This window comes from Caretta caretta, chromosome 10 (assembly GCF_965140235.1).
Source record: "Caretta caretta isolate rCarCar2 chromosome 10, rCarCar1.hap1, whole genome shotgun sequence".
In the NCBI taxonomy this organism is placed as follows: Eukaryota; Metazoa; Chordata; order Testudines; family Cheloniidae; genus Caretta; species Caretta caretta.
Genome location: NC_134215.1, coordinates 32,151,990 through 32,178,566, shown reverse-complemented (window position 1 = coordinate 32,178,566; position 26,577 = coordinate 32,151,990). Strand labels below are relative to the sequence as shown.

The following is a 26,577-nucleotide window of genomic DNA, read 5'->3' as shown; positions in this document are numbered from 1 at the left end:
AAATTGATAGGTTAGGTCAGGTCAGGGGACAAGATAGAATTGTTCTGAGAAAGGCAATCTACCAGGCCCTGGGAGGCTAAAGTTGGCACTAAGGCCTATCTCCAAGCATTCTGAGAGAATTCAAGAATTTCTTTAACTGTTGAATGCAGTCAATCTGCAGCAAGCAGAGAATTTTCTCTATTTCCCCACAAATGGTACATGGAGTCATGGAGGCCTTTCCAGAATGTAGCGTAGTCAGTATCATCTGAAACGCTCCAAGTCTTTGCAGGACACTGGAACCTATCACAGTGGGTCCTCTACTGCCAGAAGCTGATTAGCCTAGCAATGGACACGGTCACTAGTTCTGGGAACTACAGCCTCCATTGCCAGTCCAAGGCTACAAGGAAGAAGATTCCTGGAGATTGGGCAATCTTCTGCAATACTGTCTAGCATGGGCCAGGGAGGAAGGATGATATACCATCCCAAAGTTCCAAGGGAGTACAAATGCATCTGTTACTCTTGATCTGGGCTCCTTGAACCTGCTGGAGGATTTTGTTAGTGTTTTGTTTCTCCCGGAAACCATCACGTCTGTCTGTATGCTGCCTGTACATGCTGTACTCAGTTGCATCCTGTTCATCCAGTCTTTCATACGCTTCAGCTTTCCTCTCACAGGAACAGCCAACAGGCTGAGAGATTTCACTCTGTCCAAGAAACCAGTAGCTGTATTTCCCTTGGTCATATCTTGGTTCCCAGACCCCCTTGCCCTGTAGCAATGTCTGACTTCACTCTTGCAGAGGTGTTCTTATTTTGTTGTGAAAGTGCAATAGTACAAATCTGAGGACTTTGGTATCCATTCTGTTTGTGGATCACTTTCTCTTTGCCAGGGACCACCTGACTTGCCTTAGTGGGCGCCCCAACTCTAAGCCAAAAATCTAGAATAAACACTTTCCATTCTCAATGGCTCAGGGGATACCTCCTTCCCCAGGTTTCCTGTGATCAGACACCATCATACTTTTCTTGAGACACTAGTCATTTGCAGCAGTTTGATTCTGTTTTCTATTGTGCTAACAGAAACAGTTGCAACCATCTTGTGAAACATGGGGATAAAGAACAACTTCAAGACAGTGGCAAACAATGCACTTCTTGTGGTGTGATGAAGCTTGCATCCAGTGTCACAGCTTGATCAGTTTCTCGTAAGTAAGAGATTCATGCCCATTCCTGGCGTTTAACCTTGCTTCCAGGATTAGAGGATCTTGGGAAGACTGCTCTTCGTCCTCTTTATTATCCCTCCATGTGATTCAAAGATGTTGCAGATTTCCATGACCAACAGGTTGATTTGTCTATTCCAATCTGGCTCTGATGAGTCAGTCATTCAAGAACAGGTGGGCACATCTCTTCATATACTCAGCTGCAAACAAAAGCAAGAGTCCCCATGGCTGCAGCCAGCCCTAGGGATAGTACCTAATACTAACCTATTAAGCCCACTATAGCAAACAGCAGGTACCTCTGATAGGAGTGGAGGCTGAGTATGCAGAAGCATAATGAATCCTGGGGTCCCCAGGATCACAGAAATTGGCCTTAATTCAGCAACTACTGACTGACTTCAAGAGCTCCATATTGAAACTTGAGATGCTAAAAGAGGCACTGACCCTTTTCAAATGCCGTCCTCATTTTGTCACTGGGATGGCAACAGACTGAATTCCTTAGCCCCTCTGCTGCTCCAGGACCAGTATGATGACTATAACCCAAAGTAGATGGCTCAGTGTTTCCTGTATGCCTTCCTGTTTAGACACCTTGCAGCAGGGTGACTGAAGATAAAAGTCACATCTTCTCCAAGGATACAAGGCTCTGTAGCAGTTAAACCTTCCTTTTCTGTTATACTGATCGGGGCCACTGGAGTGGGCAGTAGGACTTCGCTGTTCTGAATGTGCTGCTAAACTATGTGCCTGTGGCTCATCCCATAGGCCACTCCCATGGCAGAACCAGATTATTTGGAATTGTTAGAACTTTTCTAGCATCTCCACAAGTAGGAGCCTGCCTGGAAAGGTAGAATAGATCATTTCACTTTAGGGCACATATCTGCTCTATCACTCATTGCTTCAGCCACAGGACCCTCCTGGGCTAAGATCAACAAGGCAATACAGCATGAGCTATTTTTGATCACACTGAATATGACCTTGCAGATGAAAGGGCATGCCTAACCAAACAGCCAGAGCACCCTAGCTAGTTCAGACTACTTGTCCTTACATTCCTGGGGACTCCAGAATCTCTGACGCCATCTTACTGCCACTCTGGATGCATAGGTTTCAGAGTAGCAGCCGTGTTAGTTTGTATCCGTCAAAACAACAGGAGTACTTGTGGCACCTTAGAGACTAACAAATTTATTAGAGCATAAGCTTTTGTGAGCTACAGCTCACTTCATCAGATGCATACAGTGGAAAATACAGTGGGGAGATTTTATATACACAGAGAACATGAAACAATGGGTGTTACCATACAGACTGTAACAAGAGTGATCAGGAAAGGTGAGCTATTACCAGCAGGAGAGCAGGTCGGGGGGGGTGTGGGGGGGGAACGGCAATTGTTCAACAAAAAAACTTCAAAAACAGACTCCAACGAGAGACTGCTGAATTGGAATTAATTTGCAAACTGGATACAATTAACTTAGGCTTGAATAAAGACTGGGAGTGGGTGTATCATTACAAAAAGTAAAACTATTTCCCCTTGTTTATTTCCCCTCCCACTGTTCTTGTAAACTGCTGGAAATGGCCCACCTTGACTATCACTACAAAAGGTATGTCGTGTCGTCCCCCCACCCCACCCCCGGTAATAGCTCACCTTTCCTGATCACTCTTGTTACAGTCTGTATGGTAACACCCATTCTTTCATGTTCTCTGTGTATATAAGAACTCCCCGCTATATTTTCCACTGTATGCATCCGATGAAGTGAGCTGTAGCTCACAAAAGCTTATGCTCTAATAAATTTGTTAGTCTAAGGTGCCACAAGTCCTCCTTTTCTTTTTCCTGGAGGCATAGGCACTCTAAACAGACATTTACAGGGAAAAGCCAGAAGATTTTAACAGTATCTTCAGGGACCCTGCAATTTTTCTCTCCAAAGGCTCCTTCAGGGCTGCTCCCTTCTGCCGGGATTGTCATTGTTCTAGCAACCATGAAGATGGGAATATTGGCCCTGGGGTTCCCTAGCAAAACCTCTGCATTTGCAGGTCAGGCAGGGTGGGTGATGCAAAGCCTTGACTGTCTTGAGGGGGGTGAATCTCTGTTTGAAATGCACTACTCGTTATGTATCTTTTTCTCTGTGGGAGGGTGACCAAGCAACTGTTGCAACAGCTCATATGGGGAAAGCAGCAAGCCTGAGCTCCTGCTCTGCTGGCATTTCTACCTCCAATTACAGTGTCTAGGTCATCTAAGTTGCGAGGTAAAAGAATCCTCCTTTTTTCAGTACACACAACTCACCCGTCTCCTGGGACTGCCAGTCTGGGATGTCCCTTTCTTGGGTGAATTCTCCTCTTCCCACACTGCTTTCTCCTCTTCTTATGCCTCATCCCAACAGCTGGGATGGGGAACATTGCCCTTTCACTGTGTGTGTGCTGGACAGGTGGTTGCTTTCCCTTCTGCTTCTCCTTGAGGGCTTGTGAAAGAGTCTAGGAGCTCCACTAGGTTGGGGTTGGGCTGCCCCAAGAGTCCGAGCAGGGAGCTTGTCACTGAATGAGGCTGAGAAGGGAGCTTGAGATGTCCCTCCACCTCTGTCCTCCCCTAGGAGGCACCTCTTTCCCAGACCATATGTACAAGGAGCCCATGTAAAGATGGCCATATAACAACTGGTGTGAGGGGAGACACTTTACACCTACCCTGAGCTTCCTTTCTGCACCCTTCCATGTACATTGGACCCTGCCTGTCTCCTGTGCTTCCCTGGGGTGGGTCTATTTGTGAGGAAATGCATAGCTGCTTGGCTACCACCTCTCACAGAGCTGCTTCTGTGTTTGATCTGGTTCAGGGAGTTGCAGTATTCCTCCCCTTCCAAGCCTGGGCTGTAGTGCTGCAAGTGGGAATCTCCTGCACACAGAAACCATGGAGGGCTACAGCCACTCTGCTAGGGAAGAGGAAAGCAGTTTGCTGGCACCAGGGCCAGTTCCCAAGCAGATTCCACATGCCTTATTCTCCCTCCCCACTCTAGGGCATGCGCAGGAAGGCCATTCTTTTGATTCCCTCTATGGCCTGACAATTGGCCTAAGGGGCAGGGCTGTGCCTGCATCTGCTCTCTTCCTCCTATTCCCTGAGCAGGAGGCATTGTGGGGCCTGTGACCTGGGAAGGTGTACCCAAGCCAGAGGGTAGCTGGAAACTCTGCAGCACATACCTCTTTGGTGCTATGCTGAAGGTTCTACCCATCTGGGGCTCTCTGCTGGTCCATCGCCCCTGGGTGTGGGGATTCTTCAGAGTCCAAACCTACACACACAATTCAGGCAGAAAGGTCTGAAAGGGGTGGGTGTGCATGCATACAAATATATTTTGCTACTTGATTCCCTAACTCTGATTTGAATACTGGCCTTCTTTCCCCCTTTGTGTGTGGGGAACGGGGTTGGGGGCATACCTAGAGGAATCGGACCATGTTTATGGCCTGGTCTTTCTTGCACCCCTCTGGTACACTGCTGTCTGTGCGGGGGAGCATGGGAACCAGGCACTGAGGATTACCCCCTGTGCCACACGCACTTCATGAAGGTGAGCAGGGGAAGCAGTGCTGATTTCATTTATTCCCCTTTCCAGAGTTTGTCCCTATAACCCTGTTTCAGAATAGGGGGTCAGAGACTGCTCTGAAAATATGTCCAATGGCTAGCAATCTCCCTGGCCTCAAAGATCCTGGGCTTATTTGTCTCTCCTCCCACACATCAGCCCTTCTGGGTCTCAAGCCTGGGTTCCCAGAAGCTCTACCCCCTCTGCTGCAGGGGATCCACGTGAGTCAGGTGGATCGGTGTTTCCCCTGGAGTTCTCAGTCTGGTATACGAGCAGGGATCCTTGAGGAAAGGGATGGGGCGGGGGCGGGGCTTGCTATACAAGTAGCAATGGGGGAGGGAGCTGGGCTGGAGGCACCTTTCTGTATGGGCATTGGCAGCGTCCAGAGCCCACGGGGAAGAGGAGGGGGCAACCTTTTCTGGCTTCATTCCTCTCATAGAGAAGGGCCGAGGGAATCATAGAATATCAGGGTTGGAAGGGATCTCAGGAGTCATCGAGTCCAATCCTCTGCTCAAAGCAGGACCAATCCCCAACTAAATCATCCCAGCCAGGGCTTTGTCAAGCCTGATCTTAAAAACCTCTAAGGAAGGAGATTCCACCACCTCCCTAGGTAACGCATTCCAGTGTTTCACCACCCTCCTAGTGAAAAAAGTTTTTCCTAATATCCAACCTCCCCCACTGCAACTTGAGACCATTACTCCTCGGTCAGTCATCTGGTACCACTGAGAACAGCCTAGCTCCATCCTCTCTGGAACCCCCTTTCAGGTAGTTGAAAGCAGCTATCAAATCCCCCCTCATTCTTCTCTTCTGCAGACTAAATAATCCCAGTTCCCTCAGTCTCTCCTCATAAGTCACATGCTCCAGCCCCCTATCATTTTTGTTGCCCTCCTCTGGACTCTTTCCAATTTTTCCACATCCTTCTTGTAGTGGGGGGCCCAAAACTGGACACAGTACTCCAGATGAGGCCTCACCAATGCCAAATAGAGGGGAACGATCACGTCCCTTGATCTGCTGGCAGTGCTCCTACTTATACAGCCCGTAATGCCGTTAGCCATCTTGGCAACAAGGGCACACTGTTGACTCATATCCAGCTTCTCGTCCACTGTAACCCCTAGGTCCCTTTCTGCAGAACTGCTGCCTAGCCACTCGGTCCCTATTCTGTATTAGTGCATGTGATTCTTCCGTCTTAAGTGCAGGACTCTGCACTTGTCCTTGTTGAAAGTCATCAGATTTCTTTTGGCCCAATTCTCTAATTTGTCCAGATCCCTCTGTATCCTATCCCTACCTTCCAGCATATCTACCACTCCTCCCAGTTTAGTGTCATCCGCAAACTTGCTGAGGGTGTAATCCATGCCATCCTCCAGATCGTTAATGAAGATATTGAACAAAACCGGCCCCAGGACCGACCCTTGGGGCACTCCGCTTGATACCGGCTGCCAACTAGACATCGAGCCATCGATCACTATCTGTTGAGCCCGATGATCTAGCCAGCTTTCTATTCACCTTATAGTCCATTCATCCAGCCCATACTTCTTTAACTTGCTGGCAAGAATACTGTGGGAGACCATATCAAAAGCTTTGCTGAAGTCCAGGAATAACAAGTCCACCGCTTTCCCCTCATCCACAGACCCAGTTATCTCATCATAGAATGCAATTAGATTTGTCAGGCATGACTTGCCCTTGGTGAATCCATGCTGACTGTTCCTGATCACTTTCCTCTCCTCTAAGTGCTTCAGAATTGATTCCTTGAGGACCTGCTCCATGATTTTTCCAGGGACTGAGGTGAGGCTGACTGGCCTGTAGTAGTTCTTCCCTTTTTTAAAGATGGGCACTGCATCAGCCTTTTTCCAGTCATCTGGGACCTCCCCAAATCGCCATGAGTTTTCAAAGATAATGGCCAATGGCTCTGCAGGCACATCAGCCAACTACTTTAGCACCCTCGGATGCAGCGTACCCAGCCCCATGGACTTGTGCTTTTCCAATCCCCGACTGCCTAGGGGAGAGGGTCTGAGGCAACCCCACCTGTCCTGGGCTGTGAGGGAAACTGTACTCTTCCCACAGGGCCAGCCAAACTCCCCAGCGAGAAACTCAATAAGGGGACAACAGGAGACACAGACTCTTTCTTCGGGCTCTGGCTTTTCTTGGCTTAGCTCACTCCCTCAAGCCTCCAGGGGCAACAGTCACTGCAAACACTTCAGAAGGGGAAGCAGAGCTGAGGGGACAATCACCCCAAAAAATCAAAATGCAACCCTGGGACACGGCTGGGAATTAGACGGAAATAGGACTGAGCCCAGTTGTTCTTCTGAACATTTGAAGTGAAGTTTGGAGATTCCCTCTGAAAAGCTCTGCAGCAGGGAGGGACAGCAAAGAAAACTGGTGGGATCTTCAGGGAACAGGGCATTCCCCAGCTGCCAGAGACTGCCAGGCTGAAGTACACATTGGAATAGTTCTGAGGACATTACCACAAAAAATTATTCTTCCTAGCCATGAAATCTCAGCTATTCACATGGGAAGAGGACCCAAGAATGGAAATTGAGTGAGGCAGACTGCGTCTGTAACACATAGGGGTGGAAAGACAGTCCTAGCAGGTAGGAGACCTAACTTTGATTCCTGGCTCAGCCACAAACTTCCTGTGTGATCATGGGCAAGTCAATTACTCCCTCTCTGCCTCAGTTCTCCACTTCTAAAGTGTGGTGATATTTCTGAGGAGAACACCCATTAATGATTATGAGGTGTCAACGATGAGAGCCCTATAACTACCTAAGATAGTGAAACCCAATCTCCACATCTCTGTTTTTTGGATTTCTACCAAATCTATCTCTGGAACCTGTTTAAGGGGCTTCATATGTTGCCACTGCAACAGGTGGAAAAGCAGCTTCCTCCCCAAAGCTCTCCATCTCCAAATAATCTGGTTTAAATGATTTGTTCATCATGATGTATGAAGTCTATGGTAAAGCGCTGGACAGAGCCCAGTCCTCCTGGACCCCAGGCCATTGCCCAAAGCACACGACATCTTTGTCTTCATCTTTCTTCCAGCACTTGCACATGATGGAATTTAAATACAGTGACTATCATAAAAGACGTGATTACTGCCTGGAGCAATTCAGCTTTGGCAGGTTCATTTCAAAAGGCTAAGTGGATGAGGTTTGATCCTCTGCCATATCAGAGACCTAGGTTTTATCCCCAGCTCTGCTATAAGTGACCTTGTGAAACTTCTCAGTTATCTTGTCTGTAAAATTGTGGGGAAGGATAGTTGCCTCCCTCTAGGATAGGGATATAAGGCTTTGGTCAATAATAAGAGCTTCTGAATTGCACAAATATTAACAGAAGTTGTAAGAGGAGAAAATCAAGCAGCAACATCATGTTAGAAGGCAAAAACATCAATAAAGTAGAAAAGCTCATCTACCCAGACAGCACCAGACTAGTCAATGGAGACCTCAAGAAAGGAGTGACATCAAGGATAGGAATGGCATCCACAGCATTCACTAAACTCAAAAAAGATATGGAAATGACAGGTATTCAGCACCAGAAAAAAACCCAAGAATCTCAGTGCTAACATACGGGCATGATAGCAGGAGATGTGCCAAAGCACTAGACAGAAAACTAGACATCTTCCAAAATAAGCGCCTATGAGAGATTCTGGGTGTTGGATGGAAAGACTTAAACACCAATGAAGAGATCAGAGAAATCACCATCCAACTGCTTGTCTCCACTAGAAACAGAAGGAAGTGCTGGTCATATTTGGGGCATGTACTCCAGATACCCAGATACAGACCCCCAAATGGAGTCATCAAATGGAAACCAACTGGTGTGAAGAAACATGGGAGACCAAGAGAAATTTTAAGAAGAACTCTTTATTGGTAGGGCAGAACAGCTGATCTCAACACCATGGAGCAGATGGAAGCAGGAGCAGATGACAGAGAGGAACAGAAGAGGTTAATTTCTACCCTTTACACCAACATTGACACAAGGAGGATGTAAACGTAATGGAAGATGAGACAATTTGATTGTATGTCTTCTGACTCTCAGGCCTATACACCTCCCAGTATAAAGGATATGGTGGGGGGGGAAGGGTCTCTCCCTTTGCTCTCTTTCCTCTGTGCTTCCCAGCCATATGTCTGCACACAGCGCTGCTGTTCCATACATCGCTCACAGCAACCCAGTGCACTACTCTGTAGATTCAGAAACAAAGTCTAATAACTTTTGAATTATTGTGTTTTGAGGCCTAACAGATTTCAGCTGGGCAGTTCAATGATACAAGTTTTCTGAGATACCACCTATAGTTCCAAAGGCTCCCAATCTCTGCAACAAAAAGTATTAAGAAAGCAGGTATTCTAAAGAAAGGGTTACGTCTCGGGAACCCCTTAACCAAATGCCCCTAAATTTGCACCACAAACTCTGCTCTGGGCTCTGACTTGATATCAAGTCAATTTGACTACATACGTGTATTTTAAAGAACTTTCCAAATTCAACTTTACACAGAAACCTTTGCAGCCTTAACTACTCATTGCCTCATAATAGAGAGAGACTTGGGACAACATGGTAAGTAGTAATACTTTCACCAGACCCTCGCTAGAACGCGGGATTTGGGATTCATGTGCGGTGCCACGTTATAGTGGGGGCCACGTGATAGCATTACCATGGATCCCAATTTAAATATTTAAATTTGGGATCCGTCGCCGCGACCACGCTATGTGCGAATCTGCGTTCTAGCAATGCGCGTTCTAGAGAGGGTCTGCTGTAGTTATGACATATTGCTTTATGCAGAAGATGGTAGCATCTTACAGAATTTCTGAGTGACGACTTACTGGAAAATGGACCATGGTAAGTTTCATCCTGGCAGAAAGATGAATAAGACAGATTTATCTCAGAACATAATTGTAACGTTGTTAAAACATACAGACTTGGCAAAGGGAGGTTCAGAAATGTCCACGAGGTTTCACTGTAGTACTGGAGAGACCCTTGCTCTGCAGTGGACAAAGAAAGATTCAAGAAGGATAAATATAGGACCTCAATTAAGAGAACGTTTTTTCCTATTGTAGTTGACAGAGACCAAGATTCTCACATGTCTAGCCCAGAGGTGGACAAAATAAGGCCCGCAGGACCCTCCTGCCCGGCCCCTGAGCTCCTGGCCTGGGAGGCTAGCCCCCGGCCCCTCTCCCCTTCACAGCTTCAGCTCACTGTGCTGCCGGTGCAATGCTCTGGGCTGAGAGCTCCTGGGGCAGCGCAGCTGCAGAGCCCAGCCTGACCTGCTCCAGCTGGGCGCCAGCCATCGGTGCTCCAGGCAGCGTGGTAAGGGGGCAGGGAGTGGTGGGGGGGAGTTGGATAGAGGGCAGGGGAGTTCGGGGGTGTGGATAGGGGTTGTGGCGGTCAGAGGGCAGGGAACAGGGGGGTTGAATGGGGGCAGGGGTCCCAGGGGAGGGCAGTCAGGAATGATAGGAGGGGTTGGATGGGGCAGCAGGGGGCCGGCAGGGGCGGGAAATCCAGGGACAGTCAAGGGACAGGGAGTGGTGGATGGGGCAGGAGTCCTCGGGGGGGGGAGGGGGGCATCAGGGGACAGGGATTGGGGTTGGATGGGGTAGGAGTCCTGGGGGAGCCATCAGCGGACGAGAAGCAGTGGGGGTTGGATAGGGGTAGGGGGCCGGGCCACGCCTAGTTGTTTGGGGAGGCACAGTCTCCCCTAACCAGCCCTCCATACAATTTTGGAAACCCGACGTGGCCCTCAGGCCAAAAAGTTTGCCCGCCCCGGTCTAGCCGGACAAGGAGCAAATTCTGCTTACAGCAGGAAGTGAGGCAGTTTATCCTCTTGAATGTAAAAGCATGTTTTAAAATAACGTTATACGAGTCTTTTTAACACTTTTGCTTTTTAAGCATCTAACAAACAATTAAGTGTAAGGGGGTTGACAGACTCTTTAAACGAAGAAATTTACTGTTCTTTATTTCAAAAAATTCACTTCACCAATTTTGGCAACTGTAGGTTTGTCATATTAACGCTAGGATAGCAATAGAAATGTGTCTGTTAAATTACTTACTACTATTGGAGATATGATTTTTGAAGTCATAACATATAAATATTGCATTTTTAGAACAAAAAATGCTTTTTTGGTCAACAAATTGCCACTAAAATAGCTGTATACTGTTGGGGGCTTGGTGCTACAGCAGAGGTACCTATTTTGTAGTTTCCCAGGCTACAGAACTGCATGTTCATGCTAGGTAGACTGTAATTGCTTAATTACTGGCATTAGGCTTGATGACATTGGACTTGTTTAATATCCTATACAGGCAATAGTGCAGCTGCTCCTCCAAACATGGGTTAACTGCCAAATTACCACCATTAAAATAAACTGGAAAAGTTCTTACAGTCCATTGTCACTGAAGAGTTTCATAATAAGCCACTGATTGTAACTACCCTCAACCAACAGCAGAGAAATACTTGCACACAGAGAACACACTTTATACTGTCCATCAGGGCAGGGGAAAAACCAAATTGCTGTTTTAGTTTGAAGTATAGTTAGTATGTCTGCACTCACCAAATAAGTGTCAAATCCTTTCAGAGAGATGTTCCGAATTGCACATACAACCAATTTGGCTTTTTAATCATTTCAATTTCTGTGACTAAAACCCTTATAGCTGAACAAAAGAAAAAAATATCTCCGTACTGAAACATTATGCTTAGCTTCACAGACCATATCAAATCGTATGGGTTCTTGCTTTGTTGTCTTCACATATTCCATTTAGAACACATAATTAACCTCAGTTTCTACCTAATTTCAAATCTTTCCACATAGAGAAACCAACTAATCCAGTGCACTCAGTGGCAGATTGCAAATTAAATCATTACTACAGCTCCTATCTGTAGCTTAAAAAACATGGGGTTCCTTCTTTTCAATGACTAATTGTAATTTCTTAAAAGATTTGAGGATGAACCTAATAATCCAGTGATTATATTTCTATAAACTAATTCAGGTGCTGATACCTCTGTTAAGAGTCTTCTTAAAATGTCACTTTTCTGCACTAAATGAATGGCCACTTTTCAAACCAGAGTTTTCTTTTCCCACTAAATATTTAGGTTTTTTTTTTAAATAAAATATACAGCAATTGCTTGATACAAATGAATCACCCTGATTTTACCTCTCTTAGCTATGGCAATCTACATAAACTGCAATCAAAACAGCAACAAGGTGAAAGCTTTTGGGTATTTAGCCCAAAATTTATCTATCTGTAACTGCCCTGAAGATGTCAAAACACGAGCAATGGCCTCTCGTCACTGCCATGCCATTTATTTATGCATTCATCTGTAGTGGTGGACACATGTGTATAATAATAAAATCCAAGCAAATTAGAACTGTCCAAAATTAACTCCACTCATCCCCACTGAAATCACTGTTCTGCAAGATGATCCACGCAGGCAAGCCTCTGTGCGCAGGTGGATCTCCACTGACTTTGGTGGTGCTGTGTAAGAGCAGAGCCATTGCAGCAAGGAGATTTAGGACTCTCCCAACAACCTATTCAACCTAGTGAATTATGGCTTTGCAGCACAACTTGATAGTTAATACATCCAGAGTCCAACCAACCGATTAAGGAAGTGAGTTACAGATGCAAAAACTGCACGAACGTCCTGCATTCTGAAATTACACAGGGAAAATTAGCCCCATATAGCCACAACAAAGAACATCTCCAAACAGATAAACCGAAGTTAAGGTTGAACTGCAAGGCACGTAAATGTACCATATGGCCCACTTATTGGGTATATTCAGCACAGATTTCTGGGATTGGATCAATTTTCATTTAGCTTTTCAGTACCCATCTTTTTTGGAAATTGCACAGAATTCAAAATTACTCCAACTATGTTTCCCAAATGGATTCCATGGGACTTATGTCAACAGAATTGTGGGAAAGCTGGGGTGGACAGATCACTAGAAATGTACACCACTTAGAAATGTGCATGAAGCTAGGTATCAAATCAGGCAAAGCTTCTCCATGAAAGGTAAGACATCCTTTATCAATTTATTGCCAATTTCTGAGCTTCAGTGCGTGAAGGATACTAGACATGAAGAAGCCAGTCTAAAAACTCTTTGGAAGACTAAGAATTTAATTCTATTTAAAATACTTGTTTTTAAAAATGTAAGTTTTGTGATCTGAATAAGATTCAATTCAATCCTTGCAAGAAAATGTACACATTGGGGGGAGAGAGATAACATTGTTATTGCTTATCAAAACAGACGGCCAGAGGTTTGCAGTGTCTCTCTCTAAAAAGAAACCCAAATATCAATCCACATCCAAACACAACGGGTGAACTATTTCTTCAATTCAGTTGATAAATAAGGCCATGTCTACACATAAACACTGCTCAGGTTTACATAACATCAAACCTGAGCAAAACCTTGTAACAACACACTTTAAATTGTTGATGTAAGCGTGTCCACGCAGGCGCTCACATCAGTTTAACTACATCAATTTAAAAATGGGTTTTAGTTAAATCAGTACAACTTGATTGTACAGACGGGCGTCTCAACTGGGAGGAGATACTCTTCTAGCCAGGTGTAGATGGCACAAGTCTTTCTTGAGCACAGCTCCTATATGATTTTCTAAACCCAGCCATTGATCTAGTCAGATCCCCAAATTATGCCTTCAGCTTAACAATGGTGGTTGAATGCTCCCAATGCTGGAGACAGACAGTCTCCACCTTCACTTGCAGTTGTTTCTCCTAACCTACCAGCATCACCCCAATCTTGTCCAGTGGAGCCTCAGCCAGCTCCATGACCCAATCGCCACCACATGCTGGAGCAACTGAGAAAAACTAAGCTGGTTGTCATCAGCAGATTGAAAGCACTGCTGCCCAAGTCTCCTCATTAACCTCCCTACTGATCCCACATATACACTGAATATAAAGGAGGATAAATTAGTATCCTATGCTACCCCGTGAGAGTGCCCATGGAGTTGACAAGCAATTACCCAACACAACCCTTTGGGGCCTTTCAGCTATGAGAGAACAAAACCAGGTAGCACCATACACTCCTGCTCGAGACTGCAGACAAATCACTAATGCCTCATGATCACCAGTATGGAGAGCAGCTGGTATATCTGCTATATCAGCAGTGACCCCTGATTGTTAATTGCTAAGAAAACATCAACCAAACAACAAGAGCTGTACCAAACCTAGATCTGTACCCAGACTGGGTACAAGGGTTAAGATAATCAAACACAACCAGATGCTATGAGAACCAATGTGCCACAACCTTGTCAAAACCTTACTCCAAAAGGGAAGGCACCACACTGGACTATGGCTGCCTAGACTGTCTATGTCAAAAGATGATTTTTTTGAAGAAAGGAAGCATGCTAGCTTCCATGCTCTCCCTAACAGAGACACTGACTATCTCCAGCAATAATTGACTGTACTGGCCTTCACCAGCCAGGAAGGCCTTGATTCTGATGCATAGGTTGTGGCCTATTATTGGCTACAAGTCAAGGTTGTGATTTTCCTCAAATCAAACAAAACATTTTTTTCCCTGGGAAAATACCCATTAAGGTTTTGCAAAAAACACCACAAAGCAGAGGGCCCCAAGTGATTCTCTTTCAAAGCATATTATTTCCCCAAGTAAAAGAAGGAACATCTTGTCCAAGAAAAAACTTGTACTTCTGTGAATAGAACAAACCAGCTCCCCTCGTGAGGTCTAACACTTTTTTGTATCTGCCATTACATACAGGTATACCTTTAGTAACTATTTGCTCTTTCAGTAACCAGTCTATTATAAAGTTTCAACCAGACCAACCCAAACATACTAAAAAAAAAAAGTTAAATTAACGTTGAGCTGGCTGCACCACAATCCAGGTTATAAAAATGGTCAAAATTCTGACTTCAACTGTCCTAGGTTTTTACTTCCACAATTTCCCACCACTTCAGTGCAATGAACCATGACACAAACTCCTTCGCCAACGGAGGTCGAGGTAGAAATTTGGGTCTCAAAATGTAAACGCTAACAGAGAAGAATCATCAAGATCACCTTCCATCAGCCACGCTTCAGCTTCTTCTTGATATGGGCTCAACTTATGACATTTTTATTTGGGATCAGTTATGTTGCCTAAGCTTCACTGAATTATTTTTCAACTTTCTCTCTGTGTAGCTGCAGTTTTTCACTGTTGGTTAAATCAAGTCAGATTATGACTAAAACTGCAAGAGAAGTGTCAGACTAAATTGTTATGTCCTTCTGAAACCTCCTTCAATTGTTTCTGTAAGTCTCATATCGATCAGTAGAGTACCATGTTATGAAAAAAAAATGGGCTATGTTTTGATCAGAGTCCACCTCATGCTTGTTGAAAATTTCAACACTGATAACATTTGAATACAAATATACAGAATCTTCTAAAGAGTCCTTGGGGAGCCATGGCATCTATCCTCCTTTTTCAACAAACCAACCAACTCTGAAGTTAATGGTGATTTAAAGCATTTTTGACCTTCTGTAAAGGGGATAGCTCAGCGGTTTGAGTGTGGCCTGCTAAACCCAGGATTGTGAGTTCAATCCTTGAGGGGGCCATTTAGGGATCTGGGGCAAAAATTGGGGATTGGTCCTGCTTTGAGCAGGGGGTTGAACTAGATGACCTCCTGAAGTCCCTTCCAACCCTGATATTCTATGTAAGTGCTTTTAGAACTGTGTTGTTTATTTCACAATGTGGTTTAAATAATAAACTTTGTACCCATAAATCAGAAGTTTAGGATCTTTATATCGGAGCAGTTCTCATTTTTTAAACTTTTATTTTTATTGTCTGAGCAAATGGCTGTCATAATTTCCTCTAGGCTCCTGGATAGCATCTTCACCAATTTAACATAATCTGTGGTTTTCTTTTTAGACATCAAATCAAATTTTCCTAGTATGGATTCTTGAAACCATTCTTTCTTATGATTAGCCAAACATTTTTTCATTAATTTAAGTGCTGATTTTTGGTTTTTAGTTCTTCATTTAACTTGTACTCTTTCTTCACTTGCAGCATCAAGCAATGGACCTGAGAGTTCAAATCTATCTAGTGGAGCAGGATGAATAAAGAAATCAATGATTTAAAAAAAAATTAGATTATTTATATCATGTTTTTATTTAATAATTATATTTTTCCTCTTTAGAACTCCTACATAAAATTAAAATTGAGATTATGACAAACTATGTTAATGCCTACATTTACTATAATCTACTAAAATCATTTAAATTAATGTAAACAAATAATATTCAAGCAGTACGTTTGCTGCCAAAGTCTCAAAAAAAGTCAAACTATAGAACTGGTGGGCATCAGTGGCTAAGCACCTGGAACCAGAGTTGGCTGAAGTGCTAAGCCAGCTCTTGACAGCAGGAGCCTCCTCTTGTGCAGGTGCAGAGAGAGTTATTTTCTTCATTTCAGTTTATTCAACTAATTCAATTCAATAACTAACTCATACAAAGTTGAAAAAACAATTGGGAGTTGAGAAAAAGCAAGGAAGTTTATTTTTCTCTTCCAATCTAGGACTAAAAATAAAGCGTGGAAAGATGAGATCTACTAGTTCTAAAATCTTTAAGGACATGGGGTCCAGAAACAATCAATTCATTTCACTAACTACAGACAGTTATTTTGCTTAAGAACTCAGTTTTATAAGAAGAACGTGCTTTGATAACTGTATAAAAGAAAAGTATCCAGCACATTTAAGGTCGTTTTTATAAAAAAACAATTTTAAAATGCTGGTTTTGTGCATTTTAATTGAATTCTAATTTCCATCCAAATGCAGTTTGAAATAAGTGATAAGTAAACATTAAAACTCTGACTAAATGTATGTTAAGAAATATAATTGTTTAAATAGTGTGTATAGATAATATATTCTCCTAGTTAGTAAAAAGTAGTGCCAAATTATACTAAAGAGAATCAACTTTTTAAAAAAAAATTTTTAGGAAAATGAAATATAAATGCAAAACAAGATTAAAATTGATTATTTTAATAAAGTCACCCTGCAGCAGGATATATCCAAGATAAGTGCTTCATTTATTCCTTTAAATTGATCATTTTGTGCTACAATTAAGGCAATGTTGTTAGAATGAAGAAGGTTGCAACTTATCAAGTTAACATCTTTGATTTTCAGTTATTGTTATGGCATATCACCCACTGATCTTTGCCATTTGTTGGATGTTGAAGGTGAACAGAGACCGCTCTGAATTTACCTGGCATTGAATTGCTGCTGGAAGGCCCGGAGCAGAGACTTACATTATCACATATCTATTTTAAAGTCTTACTTGCAAGATCACCAAACTTCTTCAAATCATTGTACTACGCTTCCACTTCAACAACAGTTTTATTCAATGAACATTTGTTCTTGAACAACCTAAAGAAACCAATTTTTTCCCATGTTTTGAGATGAGCACAGATCTGTCCAATTCTACCACTTAACTTGACAATGTTTACATTTACTTTTAAAGAGTTAAAGATAAGTACTTCCATCCACTCAAATCACTTGTTTCCCATTATTTCCTTCAACTTTGATTATGATGAGTCACAAATTCACATGCTGAAGTTTGATAATCAGTACACACAATTGTTTTCACTATTAAATAGCAGCTTTCACATTTACTATAGTTGAAATGAAATACCACCCCCCTAGTGCATTCAACTCTGCAAAGACTGAAAAATAAGATTAGCTAGCCAGCTTCATATAAAAACTACTTCATGTTATCAGACATCGAGCCCACCTTCCACAAGTTTTCCAGTTCTAGCAATTCAAGCCCTCTCAAGTTAAACTTTCCACTCTCCAATATCCATTGACAGCAGATTTCACCTTTAACCATGTTCCCTCCATTCACCAATCACTCCACCTATTTTCCCTCTCTAATGTACGTCATGTTCATGGAAACATTTCAGAGTGACATAAATTTTCAATAAATTTAAAAAAATGGAGAAACCAAACACCACTAGATTGTTTTTTCTGAAAAATACCCAAAACAGTTGTTACACAATGCTGCCCCCTTGATTACCTCTGCCAAAACAAAGCCAAGTGAATGTGTGTAAGGTATCTTCTAAAACAAAGTTAATTATTCTTTAACAAAACAAAACAGTAGCTGGGAGTTTATGATTTAGTAAAGCAAGTATGACCTCACTGTTCAACAGAGGAGTTTGTAACTCCTAGTTTATGGTGCAAGTCAAGGACACCCAGAGCTCTGGATGGGCATCTATAGTTGGGGAGATCTTAGACCAAATTTAGATAAATAAAGTAATTAGTAGAAGAAACCTGCACACATAAAAGAAGAATGTGACATGTAACCTGGCAACTTAATGACTAGCAATAGAGTTCCGAATCTTTAAAATGTGCAGGTTTTAATTAGAATACTTCAAAATAAATCTGCAAGGCAAAAGTTTAATTTCTGTTCTTCATAACTCAGAAAAATCCCATCAGTGGATCTCAAAAGAAGGTTAATAAAAGATTTAGTCACACTCACTACCATGCTAGTGTCAGTTTTGGAAGCTGTGCATTAATGCACGAGATCTTCTGAGGTTACCTTCTTTGAAGTTCACTGATCCATAACCAATGTCCAATTAATTTGCAGTAGCCTACGTGCAATGACTATTTGCCTTTTCCTTCCTATACAAAAACACAGTAGGTAATATGACACTTTTATTTTAAACAATGCTCTCCATACTACGCATGAGTGAACCCTCACCTTCAGGAATATATCACACTAATAACAGGCTTAATTGAAATGGTCTGAGCAAATATTTATATTTGTTTTATTTTCATGAGATGGGGAATTTAACACTTTAAGCCTCTTATGCTGCAAAGATTTGAATCTGACTAAAAATGCATGTTCACAAAAACAAATAGTTTAAGTTCTAACTGTACAAATTCTTCTTTATTCAATTTCCATGGAAGTCAAGCAATATGCAGAGGTTAAACTTGGGGAAGATTAAACAGACCTATAGATGTAGGAGGTTGAAAGAAAAAAAGCTAATATCAGTGCTCTTTCAATAACAAATTGGAAATTATCCTACATACAAAACCAGAAGAATTGTGAAAATGTTGAAGACAACCAAAGGCCCTGATCTGCACATGCTTTTTATATACAACAAGAACGTACATATGTAAGTAGTCCACTTGGCTTCAAAGGCACTGCTCACATGAGAAAAGCAAAGTGGACTAATTTAAATTGAAGTGATTTTAATCATGATTTAAATCATCAATTTTAATCTTGTTTTGCATTTCTACTTTTCAGTTATTTTCCTAAAGAAAAGTTGTTTCTCATTAGTTGGTACCATTAAAACTTGTTATCTTGCAGTTAAATATACCCTTTTCCCCTAAATTTGTTGGTTTTAAAAAAAATGTTGTTAACCAAAAGAATAATATATCTGTACTCATTTAAGTAATTCTATAGCTTAATTTAAAATTTATTCAGATTCTTAATTTTCACATTTTTATTATGTTAGAAAAACAGTGAATGATACTTTTTTTATCTAGTAGATAATTTTTTACTTGTTATTTGTGTCAAGTTCTATTTGGATGGAAATTCAAATTCAATTGAAAATACACAAAAACATTTTAAAATGGTTGGGGGGGGTTATAAGTTAAATAAGAGTGTCTTAAGTGTGCTGGATACCTAAGAACAAAATGGTGTATCAGAAAGTTTATCAAAATAGTTTTTTAAAACAAACTGATTTATTAAATGTAGGCAGTCTCATCTGTAGTTAGTGAATTGAACTGACTGTTTCTGTTCAATCTGTCCTTCAAGATTTTAGAACTAGTAGATCTCATCCTCTCATTCCTAGTTTTTATTCATAGATTGGAAGGGGAAAACAAGCTTTCCTGCTTTTTCACAACTCACAACTGGTTTCTTATCCCAGAATGAACTGCTCAAACTGAACTAGCTGAATAAACTAAAATGAAGAAAATAGTCTCTCTCCATTTGCAGAAGAGGCTACTGCTGTCAAAAGCTGACTTATCACTTTAACAAACTCCAGTTTGTTAGGCAGTAGAGCTTAGCCAGTGATTTCCACCAGTTCAGTGGTTTGACTTTCTTTAAAGCTCGGCAGCAAACACGTACTGCTTTATTTAAAAAAAAGCATTTAAATTATTTTTATGGATTATAATGTGTTTAGGCCTTAATATAGGTTGTCCTAATTATACTTGTGATTTTTTAAAAAAAAAATAAACCTATTTAAATTAAAAAAATCCAGATTTAATAAAAAAAATCAGATAAAAAAATAAATAATTTAATGATGAGAAAAGTACTCAGGCACTTAAGTGTTTGCAGGAGCAAGGTCTTAATGTTTACAATACCGCTCAAAACAACGGTTGGTACGCTGTACCCCTGGAGGACTTTGGTTAGATGACCTGTTCTACAAGGATGGATTGGCAATTAAGATATCAAATTACTTTTAGCTTATGAGCTTTTTGGGAGAGTGGATCACGTCTACATATATATTTGTACATCCCCTTTGCACAATGGATCCTCTGAACCTACAGTAATACATATATTAATGTTTTTAAAAATGTTATTCCCATTCAGTAATTCCTGGTATGGAAATGCATCTCACTGAAGTGCCCACTGATGGCAAGAATTTCCAAGAGGCACCTGACAGTGAAAAATCTGTAGCCGTAGTGACGGACTGTTGGGCACAAAGTTTTACAAAAGATGAATATCCCTGTTTATTTTTTCTCAGATGCACAACCTGTGTTTAATCCCATCTCATATTGCTCTGATTTAGTATGAAAGCTCTGAACTTTATAAACCTTATTACACAGTGCCACTATTTCATGGTGTTTTAAAATAAGTATTCAACCAATACATTCACGGTATTTTCCCTAAATTAGATCTGAGAAGTGCAGAACTGCTAAATACTCTTTTGTTACCTGTTCTAGAAATGAGAAAACTCTACCTCAAACCAGTTATTTCCAATCTTAAAAGCTATTTATCACTTAAATAAAAAGATACTTAAATCTTAAAATGTTCTAATCTTCCCTTATAGTAGGTACCCAACTGGTCAATCAAAATCCACTTCAAGAAATGTTCAAGGTTTTTATTAACTCCACAGGAAAGCCCCAGGATGTGGGATTTTGTTTTTTAGATTCTTGATTAAACCAGCAGGGAGTCACATGAATTCCCTCTTTTTTCAAAGTTTCACATTCAACATTCCCTCCTCAAAATCTGTACGAAAACAAGGATCAAAATGAAAATGCTTCAGCATCTGCAATGGGCTGAGGCTTTGCAGAGGGAGGGATGAATTTCCAGCTGCCAGACTAAAGGACTGCTGAGTGAGATTAAATCCATAAATACCTTCTCCTAAGGCTGGGGCAGCTTTGATCAGGAAACTTTTAGCTGCTTCATTTTATAACCTTCACAAAGTGGCCAAATTTTAGCCTAAGATGTACTAAAAAAAGGTGATTTTATTTTAAAGAAATAAGAACGCATTCTGGACATGTTACTGAACCTGGAGAACTCCCTGATAAATATTTGGCATTTTAACTGAACTTACAACTCTGTGTTAGCTGGAAGGACGTGGGAGGAATGACAGGAAATAGAGTATCTTATTTATGAAAAACAATGATTTGGATGAAAGGAAAGGCCATAAGGGAAAAATAAATAGCTAAATTTGGCAACTCCTACTTTTGGATGGCACTGGTAGAATCCACTGTCAGGAAGCCTTTAAGACCAAATCAAAAATCACTTCCAGGGATTGCTATGCATTCCATTTGGTAGAGAGGAATATGATGGGTACCATCGCTCCAGTGACAAAGAACTTGTAGTCACCAGTCACACTGAATATTCCCTTACATATTCACACAGCAAAGCCCTATTATGAGTAAGGCCCTACCAAATTCACGGTCCATTGTGGTCAATTTCACGGTCATAGGATTTTAAAAACTGCAAATTTCATGATTTCAGATATGTAAATCTGAAATTTCACAGTGTTGTAATTGTGGGGGCCCGACCCAAAAAAGGAGTTGTAGGGTGGTTGCAAGGTTATTGTAGGAGGGCTGCGGTTCTGCTACCCTTACTCCTGTGCTGCTGCTGACGGTAGTGGTGCCTTCAAAGCAGGGCAGCCGGCTGCTGGCTGGGAGCCCAGTTCTGAAGGCAGAGCCGCTGCTAGTAACAGCACAGAAGTAAGGATGGCACGGTGTGGTATTGCCACCCTGACTTCTGCACCGCTGCCTGCAGAGCTGGGCCCTTGGTCAGCAGCCGCCACTCTCCAGCTGCTCAGCTCTGAAAGCAGCAGTGCAGAAGTCAGGGTGGCATGGTGTGGTATTGCCACCCTGACTTCTGCGCTGCTGGTAGGGCACTGCCTTCAGGACTGAGCACCCGGCCAACAGCCACTGCTCTCCGGCGGTGAAGGCAGTGCAGAAATAAGGGTGGCAATAGCGCAACCCCCCTAAAATAACCTTGAGACTTCCCTGCAACTCCCTTTTGGGTCAGGACCCCCAATCTGAGAAACGCTGGTCTCCATACAGTATCGGGTAAAAGCATATAAAAGACCAGATTTCACAGAGGGAGACCAGATTTCACCATCCGTGACGCGTTTTTCATGGCCATGAATTTGGTAGGACCCTAATTATGAGTATATAAAATCTACAGTTCAACCACTAAATACTGTCATTTCTCTCCTACAGGCCAAATGCAAACCTGGAAATGCAGCTCATTTCAATCATTCTTCAATGCACATGAGAGGACCACCCATGGCCATGATTCATGCATTAGCCCTCCATCTTTCAAATGACACTCTCTCATCTTAAGGAGCTGATGGAAACATACTTCAGGTGTGATTAATAGAAATCATAGAGAATCTATCAAGCGCAGTTCTCAGTTTCTACAGATACTTCAGACTGACTCTCCTCAAAAAACAAACAAACAAAAAAGCTTGCATTCCAAACAAAATTTCCAAATGAAAAGGTAACATTCATCCCCAGAACTGACACTTACGCAGTCCCACATGCATCCCCAAATTTACAACAGCCTCAAGAAGCCCAAACGGCTTTCATGAAAGTTCTACAGACACAAGATGCTAGAAATTTTATTCTATCAGGCTAATGTACCTGAACTCTCTTCCCTCGCTATATCGCCTGGTTGATGTGGCACGCTGGGTTGCTGTCTCCAAAAGCAGCTTCTGAGTAAGCCTGCTGGATGGGGCTGAATCTCGGCTGGTTTCCTCTTCGGTGTCTTGGTCACACTTCCACTCCTCATCCTCATTAAGAGTAGGCAAATATCCAGGCAGTCCTTTACCTGTCCCAGATCCTGAGCTCTGATCACTATAAATTTTAGGACTTTCCCCACCTGTCCTTGTATATTCCAAATAAATATCTGACTTAAGGAACAAAGGATAGGTATTATCTTCGATCATGCACTGAATCTCAGTTTGGGCCTGGTCAAACATGTCAGGATCAATTTGCAGTTTCATGACACAATCTTTTATGAAGCTTTTTGTGGCTGGTTTGATTTGCCGGGATACTATCCCATTATTGTCCAGAATGTACTTTTTGTAAATAGCTTTAGCCAATTTGAGCCTCTTTTCCTCATTGGAGACGCAGGGCTCTAGCTTCCTGAAGCCACTGCAGGCAAACCAGAAGTCCAGCAAATCTGCACAGTCCTCCTGCTTCAGGAAAGTCCTGAACAGATTTATCCCATCTTGATCATCCAACAAGGAGTGCAACGACTCAGCCCATTTCAGGTAGGGTGGCGTTGGAGAAGCACTCCCCTCAGGTTCATACCCCAAATCCAGATCAGAGCGCCTCGGTGTTGCTGTGGAAGTCTCATTTTTAATAACGTCACTTTTACCAGAGTAGAAGCCGTGGCTGATTGGCCTTGAATCTGTAGAAACTAGCTCACCCTCCTCACCAGGGACCGGTGGCCTTGGAGCATCTTCGGTGAAGCTTCCCCCAAGATCCAAAGGGAAGCCTTTCCCCTGGATATTCATTTTTATGGTGCCTGCTTGCACAGGAACAATGACGGAACAGGCTTCGTCTCAAAACACCAGTATCAGTAGTTCCAGAGTGAATGTGTTTGTTCTGCTGAAACAAATGAGAACAACATTATGAAATATTGCAGGTAAAAATTCTAACACACGACTATTTTTAAGAGTACTCCAGTATTTTTAAGCTTCCTAATACTGAGGTAGCTAAACAAACTGATGACCAATCCTAGAAGAGGATTTATACAAATTTCTTTAATAGGGGATTTACTTGAATTTTTTAATGTGTATATTTGTATACCAGACTTAAGTCATAAAATATACAGTATTTTAACATAGCTAACCACTAGGTAAAGTCACATCTCCATAATAGTTTTGGAATTTCTTTCAGGGCATGTGAAAATATTCTGAAAAAACTTCCAATTAGCATTAAAATCAAGAATAGACAACTTTCAATACAATCAACTGTCATGAAATTCCCCTCCAGTTCTGGAGACATTTTGACAGTGCCTTAGCACTTTTAACAGACAAGCATTTTGAGCATTCATTAGGTTAAGAGAACAATATACTTTAGTGAAATTAAAATCATAATGTACAGATAATCATAATATACTGTCATTCCCAGGATATTTTGCATTATTTCTCAATTACACTCCTGTAATAAATGTGCATAATGTAAAAATGGTGTGTATGGTACAGTATTACTAAATATACCATTATACTTCATGGAATGGAGGGTATTTACTGACATTTCATGTAAGCTAACAACCATTATTTGCTACTGGCCCTGAGAACATTTCTAGTCACCACCTGACGATGAGAAATAAACAATATTTTTAAAAGTAATTTGAATCAACATGGTGCAGAAGGTGTTTATTTATGGAGGCAGGAGTAGAAATGTACTACCTCTAGTACCTACTTTTGTAATAAATCAATACAACTTAAATTCTTTAAAGACACTAACAAAAGTTTTGTGTTACAAAATAATACTGGTGAACTCAAAGACCTGAATGCTGTAAAGCTGCAGCTGTCTTACAAATAACTTCTTTAGATGGACTTATTCAATTGCATGTGAAAATATACCAAGGAAAATAATTATGAAATAAAAGCCTCTCTCACAAAGCTTACCCCATACAAATGAATACATCTTTCAGACAACTTTCCCACTTCTGTTGCTCCCAACTGAGCTGAAAAAATACAGCTAGAAGGTGCCCGGGCTGGCCTTCAAGATACCAAACAGTTTGTACCTCATCACAAAACAAAATAAAGTGGTAAACAATTAGGTTAACTGATTTTAATTCCTAGATAACTGTGTGTTTCAACTGTTTTTTGTGATCATGAGACCAAGAGATAGTTTCTCATTACAACTACTGGATCAAAACACGCAAAACATTCAGTTGCTATTCTGAGGTTTGCCTGAACACCTGTAATTTAGTGTATTCTTATTTCATACTATGCCCCGTTTACAGTATGTTTCTCTTCCATCACTAGAGCAATGAAGTCATGGAAATAATCTGATCTTCACAATAAAGATTTCCAGCACCTAAACATCCAACATAACATTTTAACCTTTTCATTGAGTTGAACCTCACACTCCGAAACTGACACACGAGCCATTTTGCTCCCAGTTGCAAGCAAGGCTCCATTTCTCAAGCCCTGAGAAGCCCTGAGCATTTCAGCTCCGGGGAAAGCTTGAAGGCACTGCTGTAAATCGCCATGCCTGGTGACTCTGGGCACAGCCCAGGTACATGGTGCGGAGACACATGCACAGTCTGAGGCCCCGATCCCGGCGGCTACGTGCTGTTCCGGCGCGGATCGAGGCCTTGGTGCCCAGACCCTGGATTTTCTCCCTATAATCCCTCCTAACTGGCCGGATAATGATCCTCCCCCGCGCTGCCCAGGGGCTCCCGAGTGGGCTACTCCTTCTCCCTGCTGCTGGCCAGTGCCCCGGGCTCGGAGGCTCCCGCAGCCCTGGGCCAGCCAGCCCGGCAGCTCCGGTCGGGCGCTGCGGCACTGACAGGAACCATGGCTCCAACTGAGCGAGCAGGACGCGGGGCCGGGACCCTCGCGGGAGCTCCGCGGGAAGCCTGGCTGCTCCCACCCGCCGGGGACCCCGACCCCCTCCTCCCGCCGGCCCGGCCGCAGCCCAGCGCCCGCAGGCGGATCCCGCACGCCCGGCCCGCTCCCCCGCCAGCGGCGGCGGCCTAGCGCCGGCTCGGAGCCGGCCCGTCCCGGCGGCCCCACAATGCGGCGGCCTCCCCGGCTCGGCCCGGCGGCCTCAGCGCAGCACGGCTGGGGCCTGGCTCCGGCCGCTCCCGTTCGCTCACCCGCTCGGAGCAGCCGCGGCGCGGGGCCCGGCCCATGCGGCTCAGCAGCGGCGGCGGCCAGAGGCCGCAGGCGGCGGCCGCGGGGAAGCAGCACAAGGCAGGCGGCCCGGGACCCCCATGGCCGCAGCCGCTCGGTCTGGCGGCGACACGGAGAGCAGCGAGCCCCGCACGGCTCAGCCTGCGCCGCGGCTCCAGCCCAGCCGCTGCCGGGAGAGACCGGCTCCGCCGCGCCCCCCGCGCCTCCGCCCGGTACTGCGGGGAGCGCGCCGCGCCGGGAGAGCCCGAGCCAGGGGGCGCAGGAGGGCCCAGGCCCCCGCCCCGCGGGCGGGCGGGCAGCGCCGTGCTGAGGAGAGGAGAGAGCCAAACCTGGAGCCTGCAGAGCTGCAGACCGTGCCCTCCGTGCAGGCCGGGCTGCACGCCTCCTGTCCCTTTCCAGCTGGAGGGAACGAAGCCGTTTCCAAATTTGGCAGCAGCGCTCTGCAGAGGCCAGCTCAGTTTCCCGGGTCATTTTTAAAAGAGGATATTTACCAACTTGGCAAGACAAACGTATACAGCTGCTCCTTTCTGAACCGTGGTCCTGGACAGGCTAACCTAACCTTGCGGGGTTCTTCTAAGCTAAAT

At 43.3% G+C, this 26,577-nt stretch overlaps 1 protein-coding gene across 3 annotated transcripts in view; it reads right to left on the bottom strand.

The window, feature by feature from the left end:
• Positions 1–26,577, bottom strand: part of AXIN1 (axin 1) — a 225,096-nt gene that overhangs the window by 145,934 nt on the left and 52,585 nt on the right. The window contains exons 1-3 of one of the 3 annotated variants that reach the window (XM_048865933.2): positions 25,957–25,979; positions 24,758–24,876; positions 22,758–23,726 (exon numbers count right to left, since the gene is read on the bottom strand). In XM_048865933.2, the coding sequence (XP_048721890.1) occupies positions 22,758–23,635 (878 nt within the window). In that variant the 5' untranslated portion in view covers positions 23,636–23,726; positions 24,758–24,876; positions 25,957–25,979. Of the gene's footprint in view, positions 1–22,757; positions 23,727–24,757; positions 24,877–25,956; positions 26,010–26,577 lie in introns of those variants that run through there. The other 2 variants (XM_048865932.2, XM_048865935.2) reach the window with 2 other exon arrangements.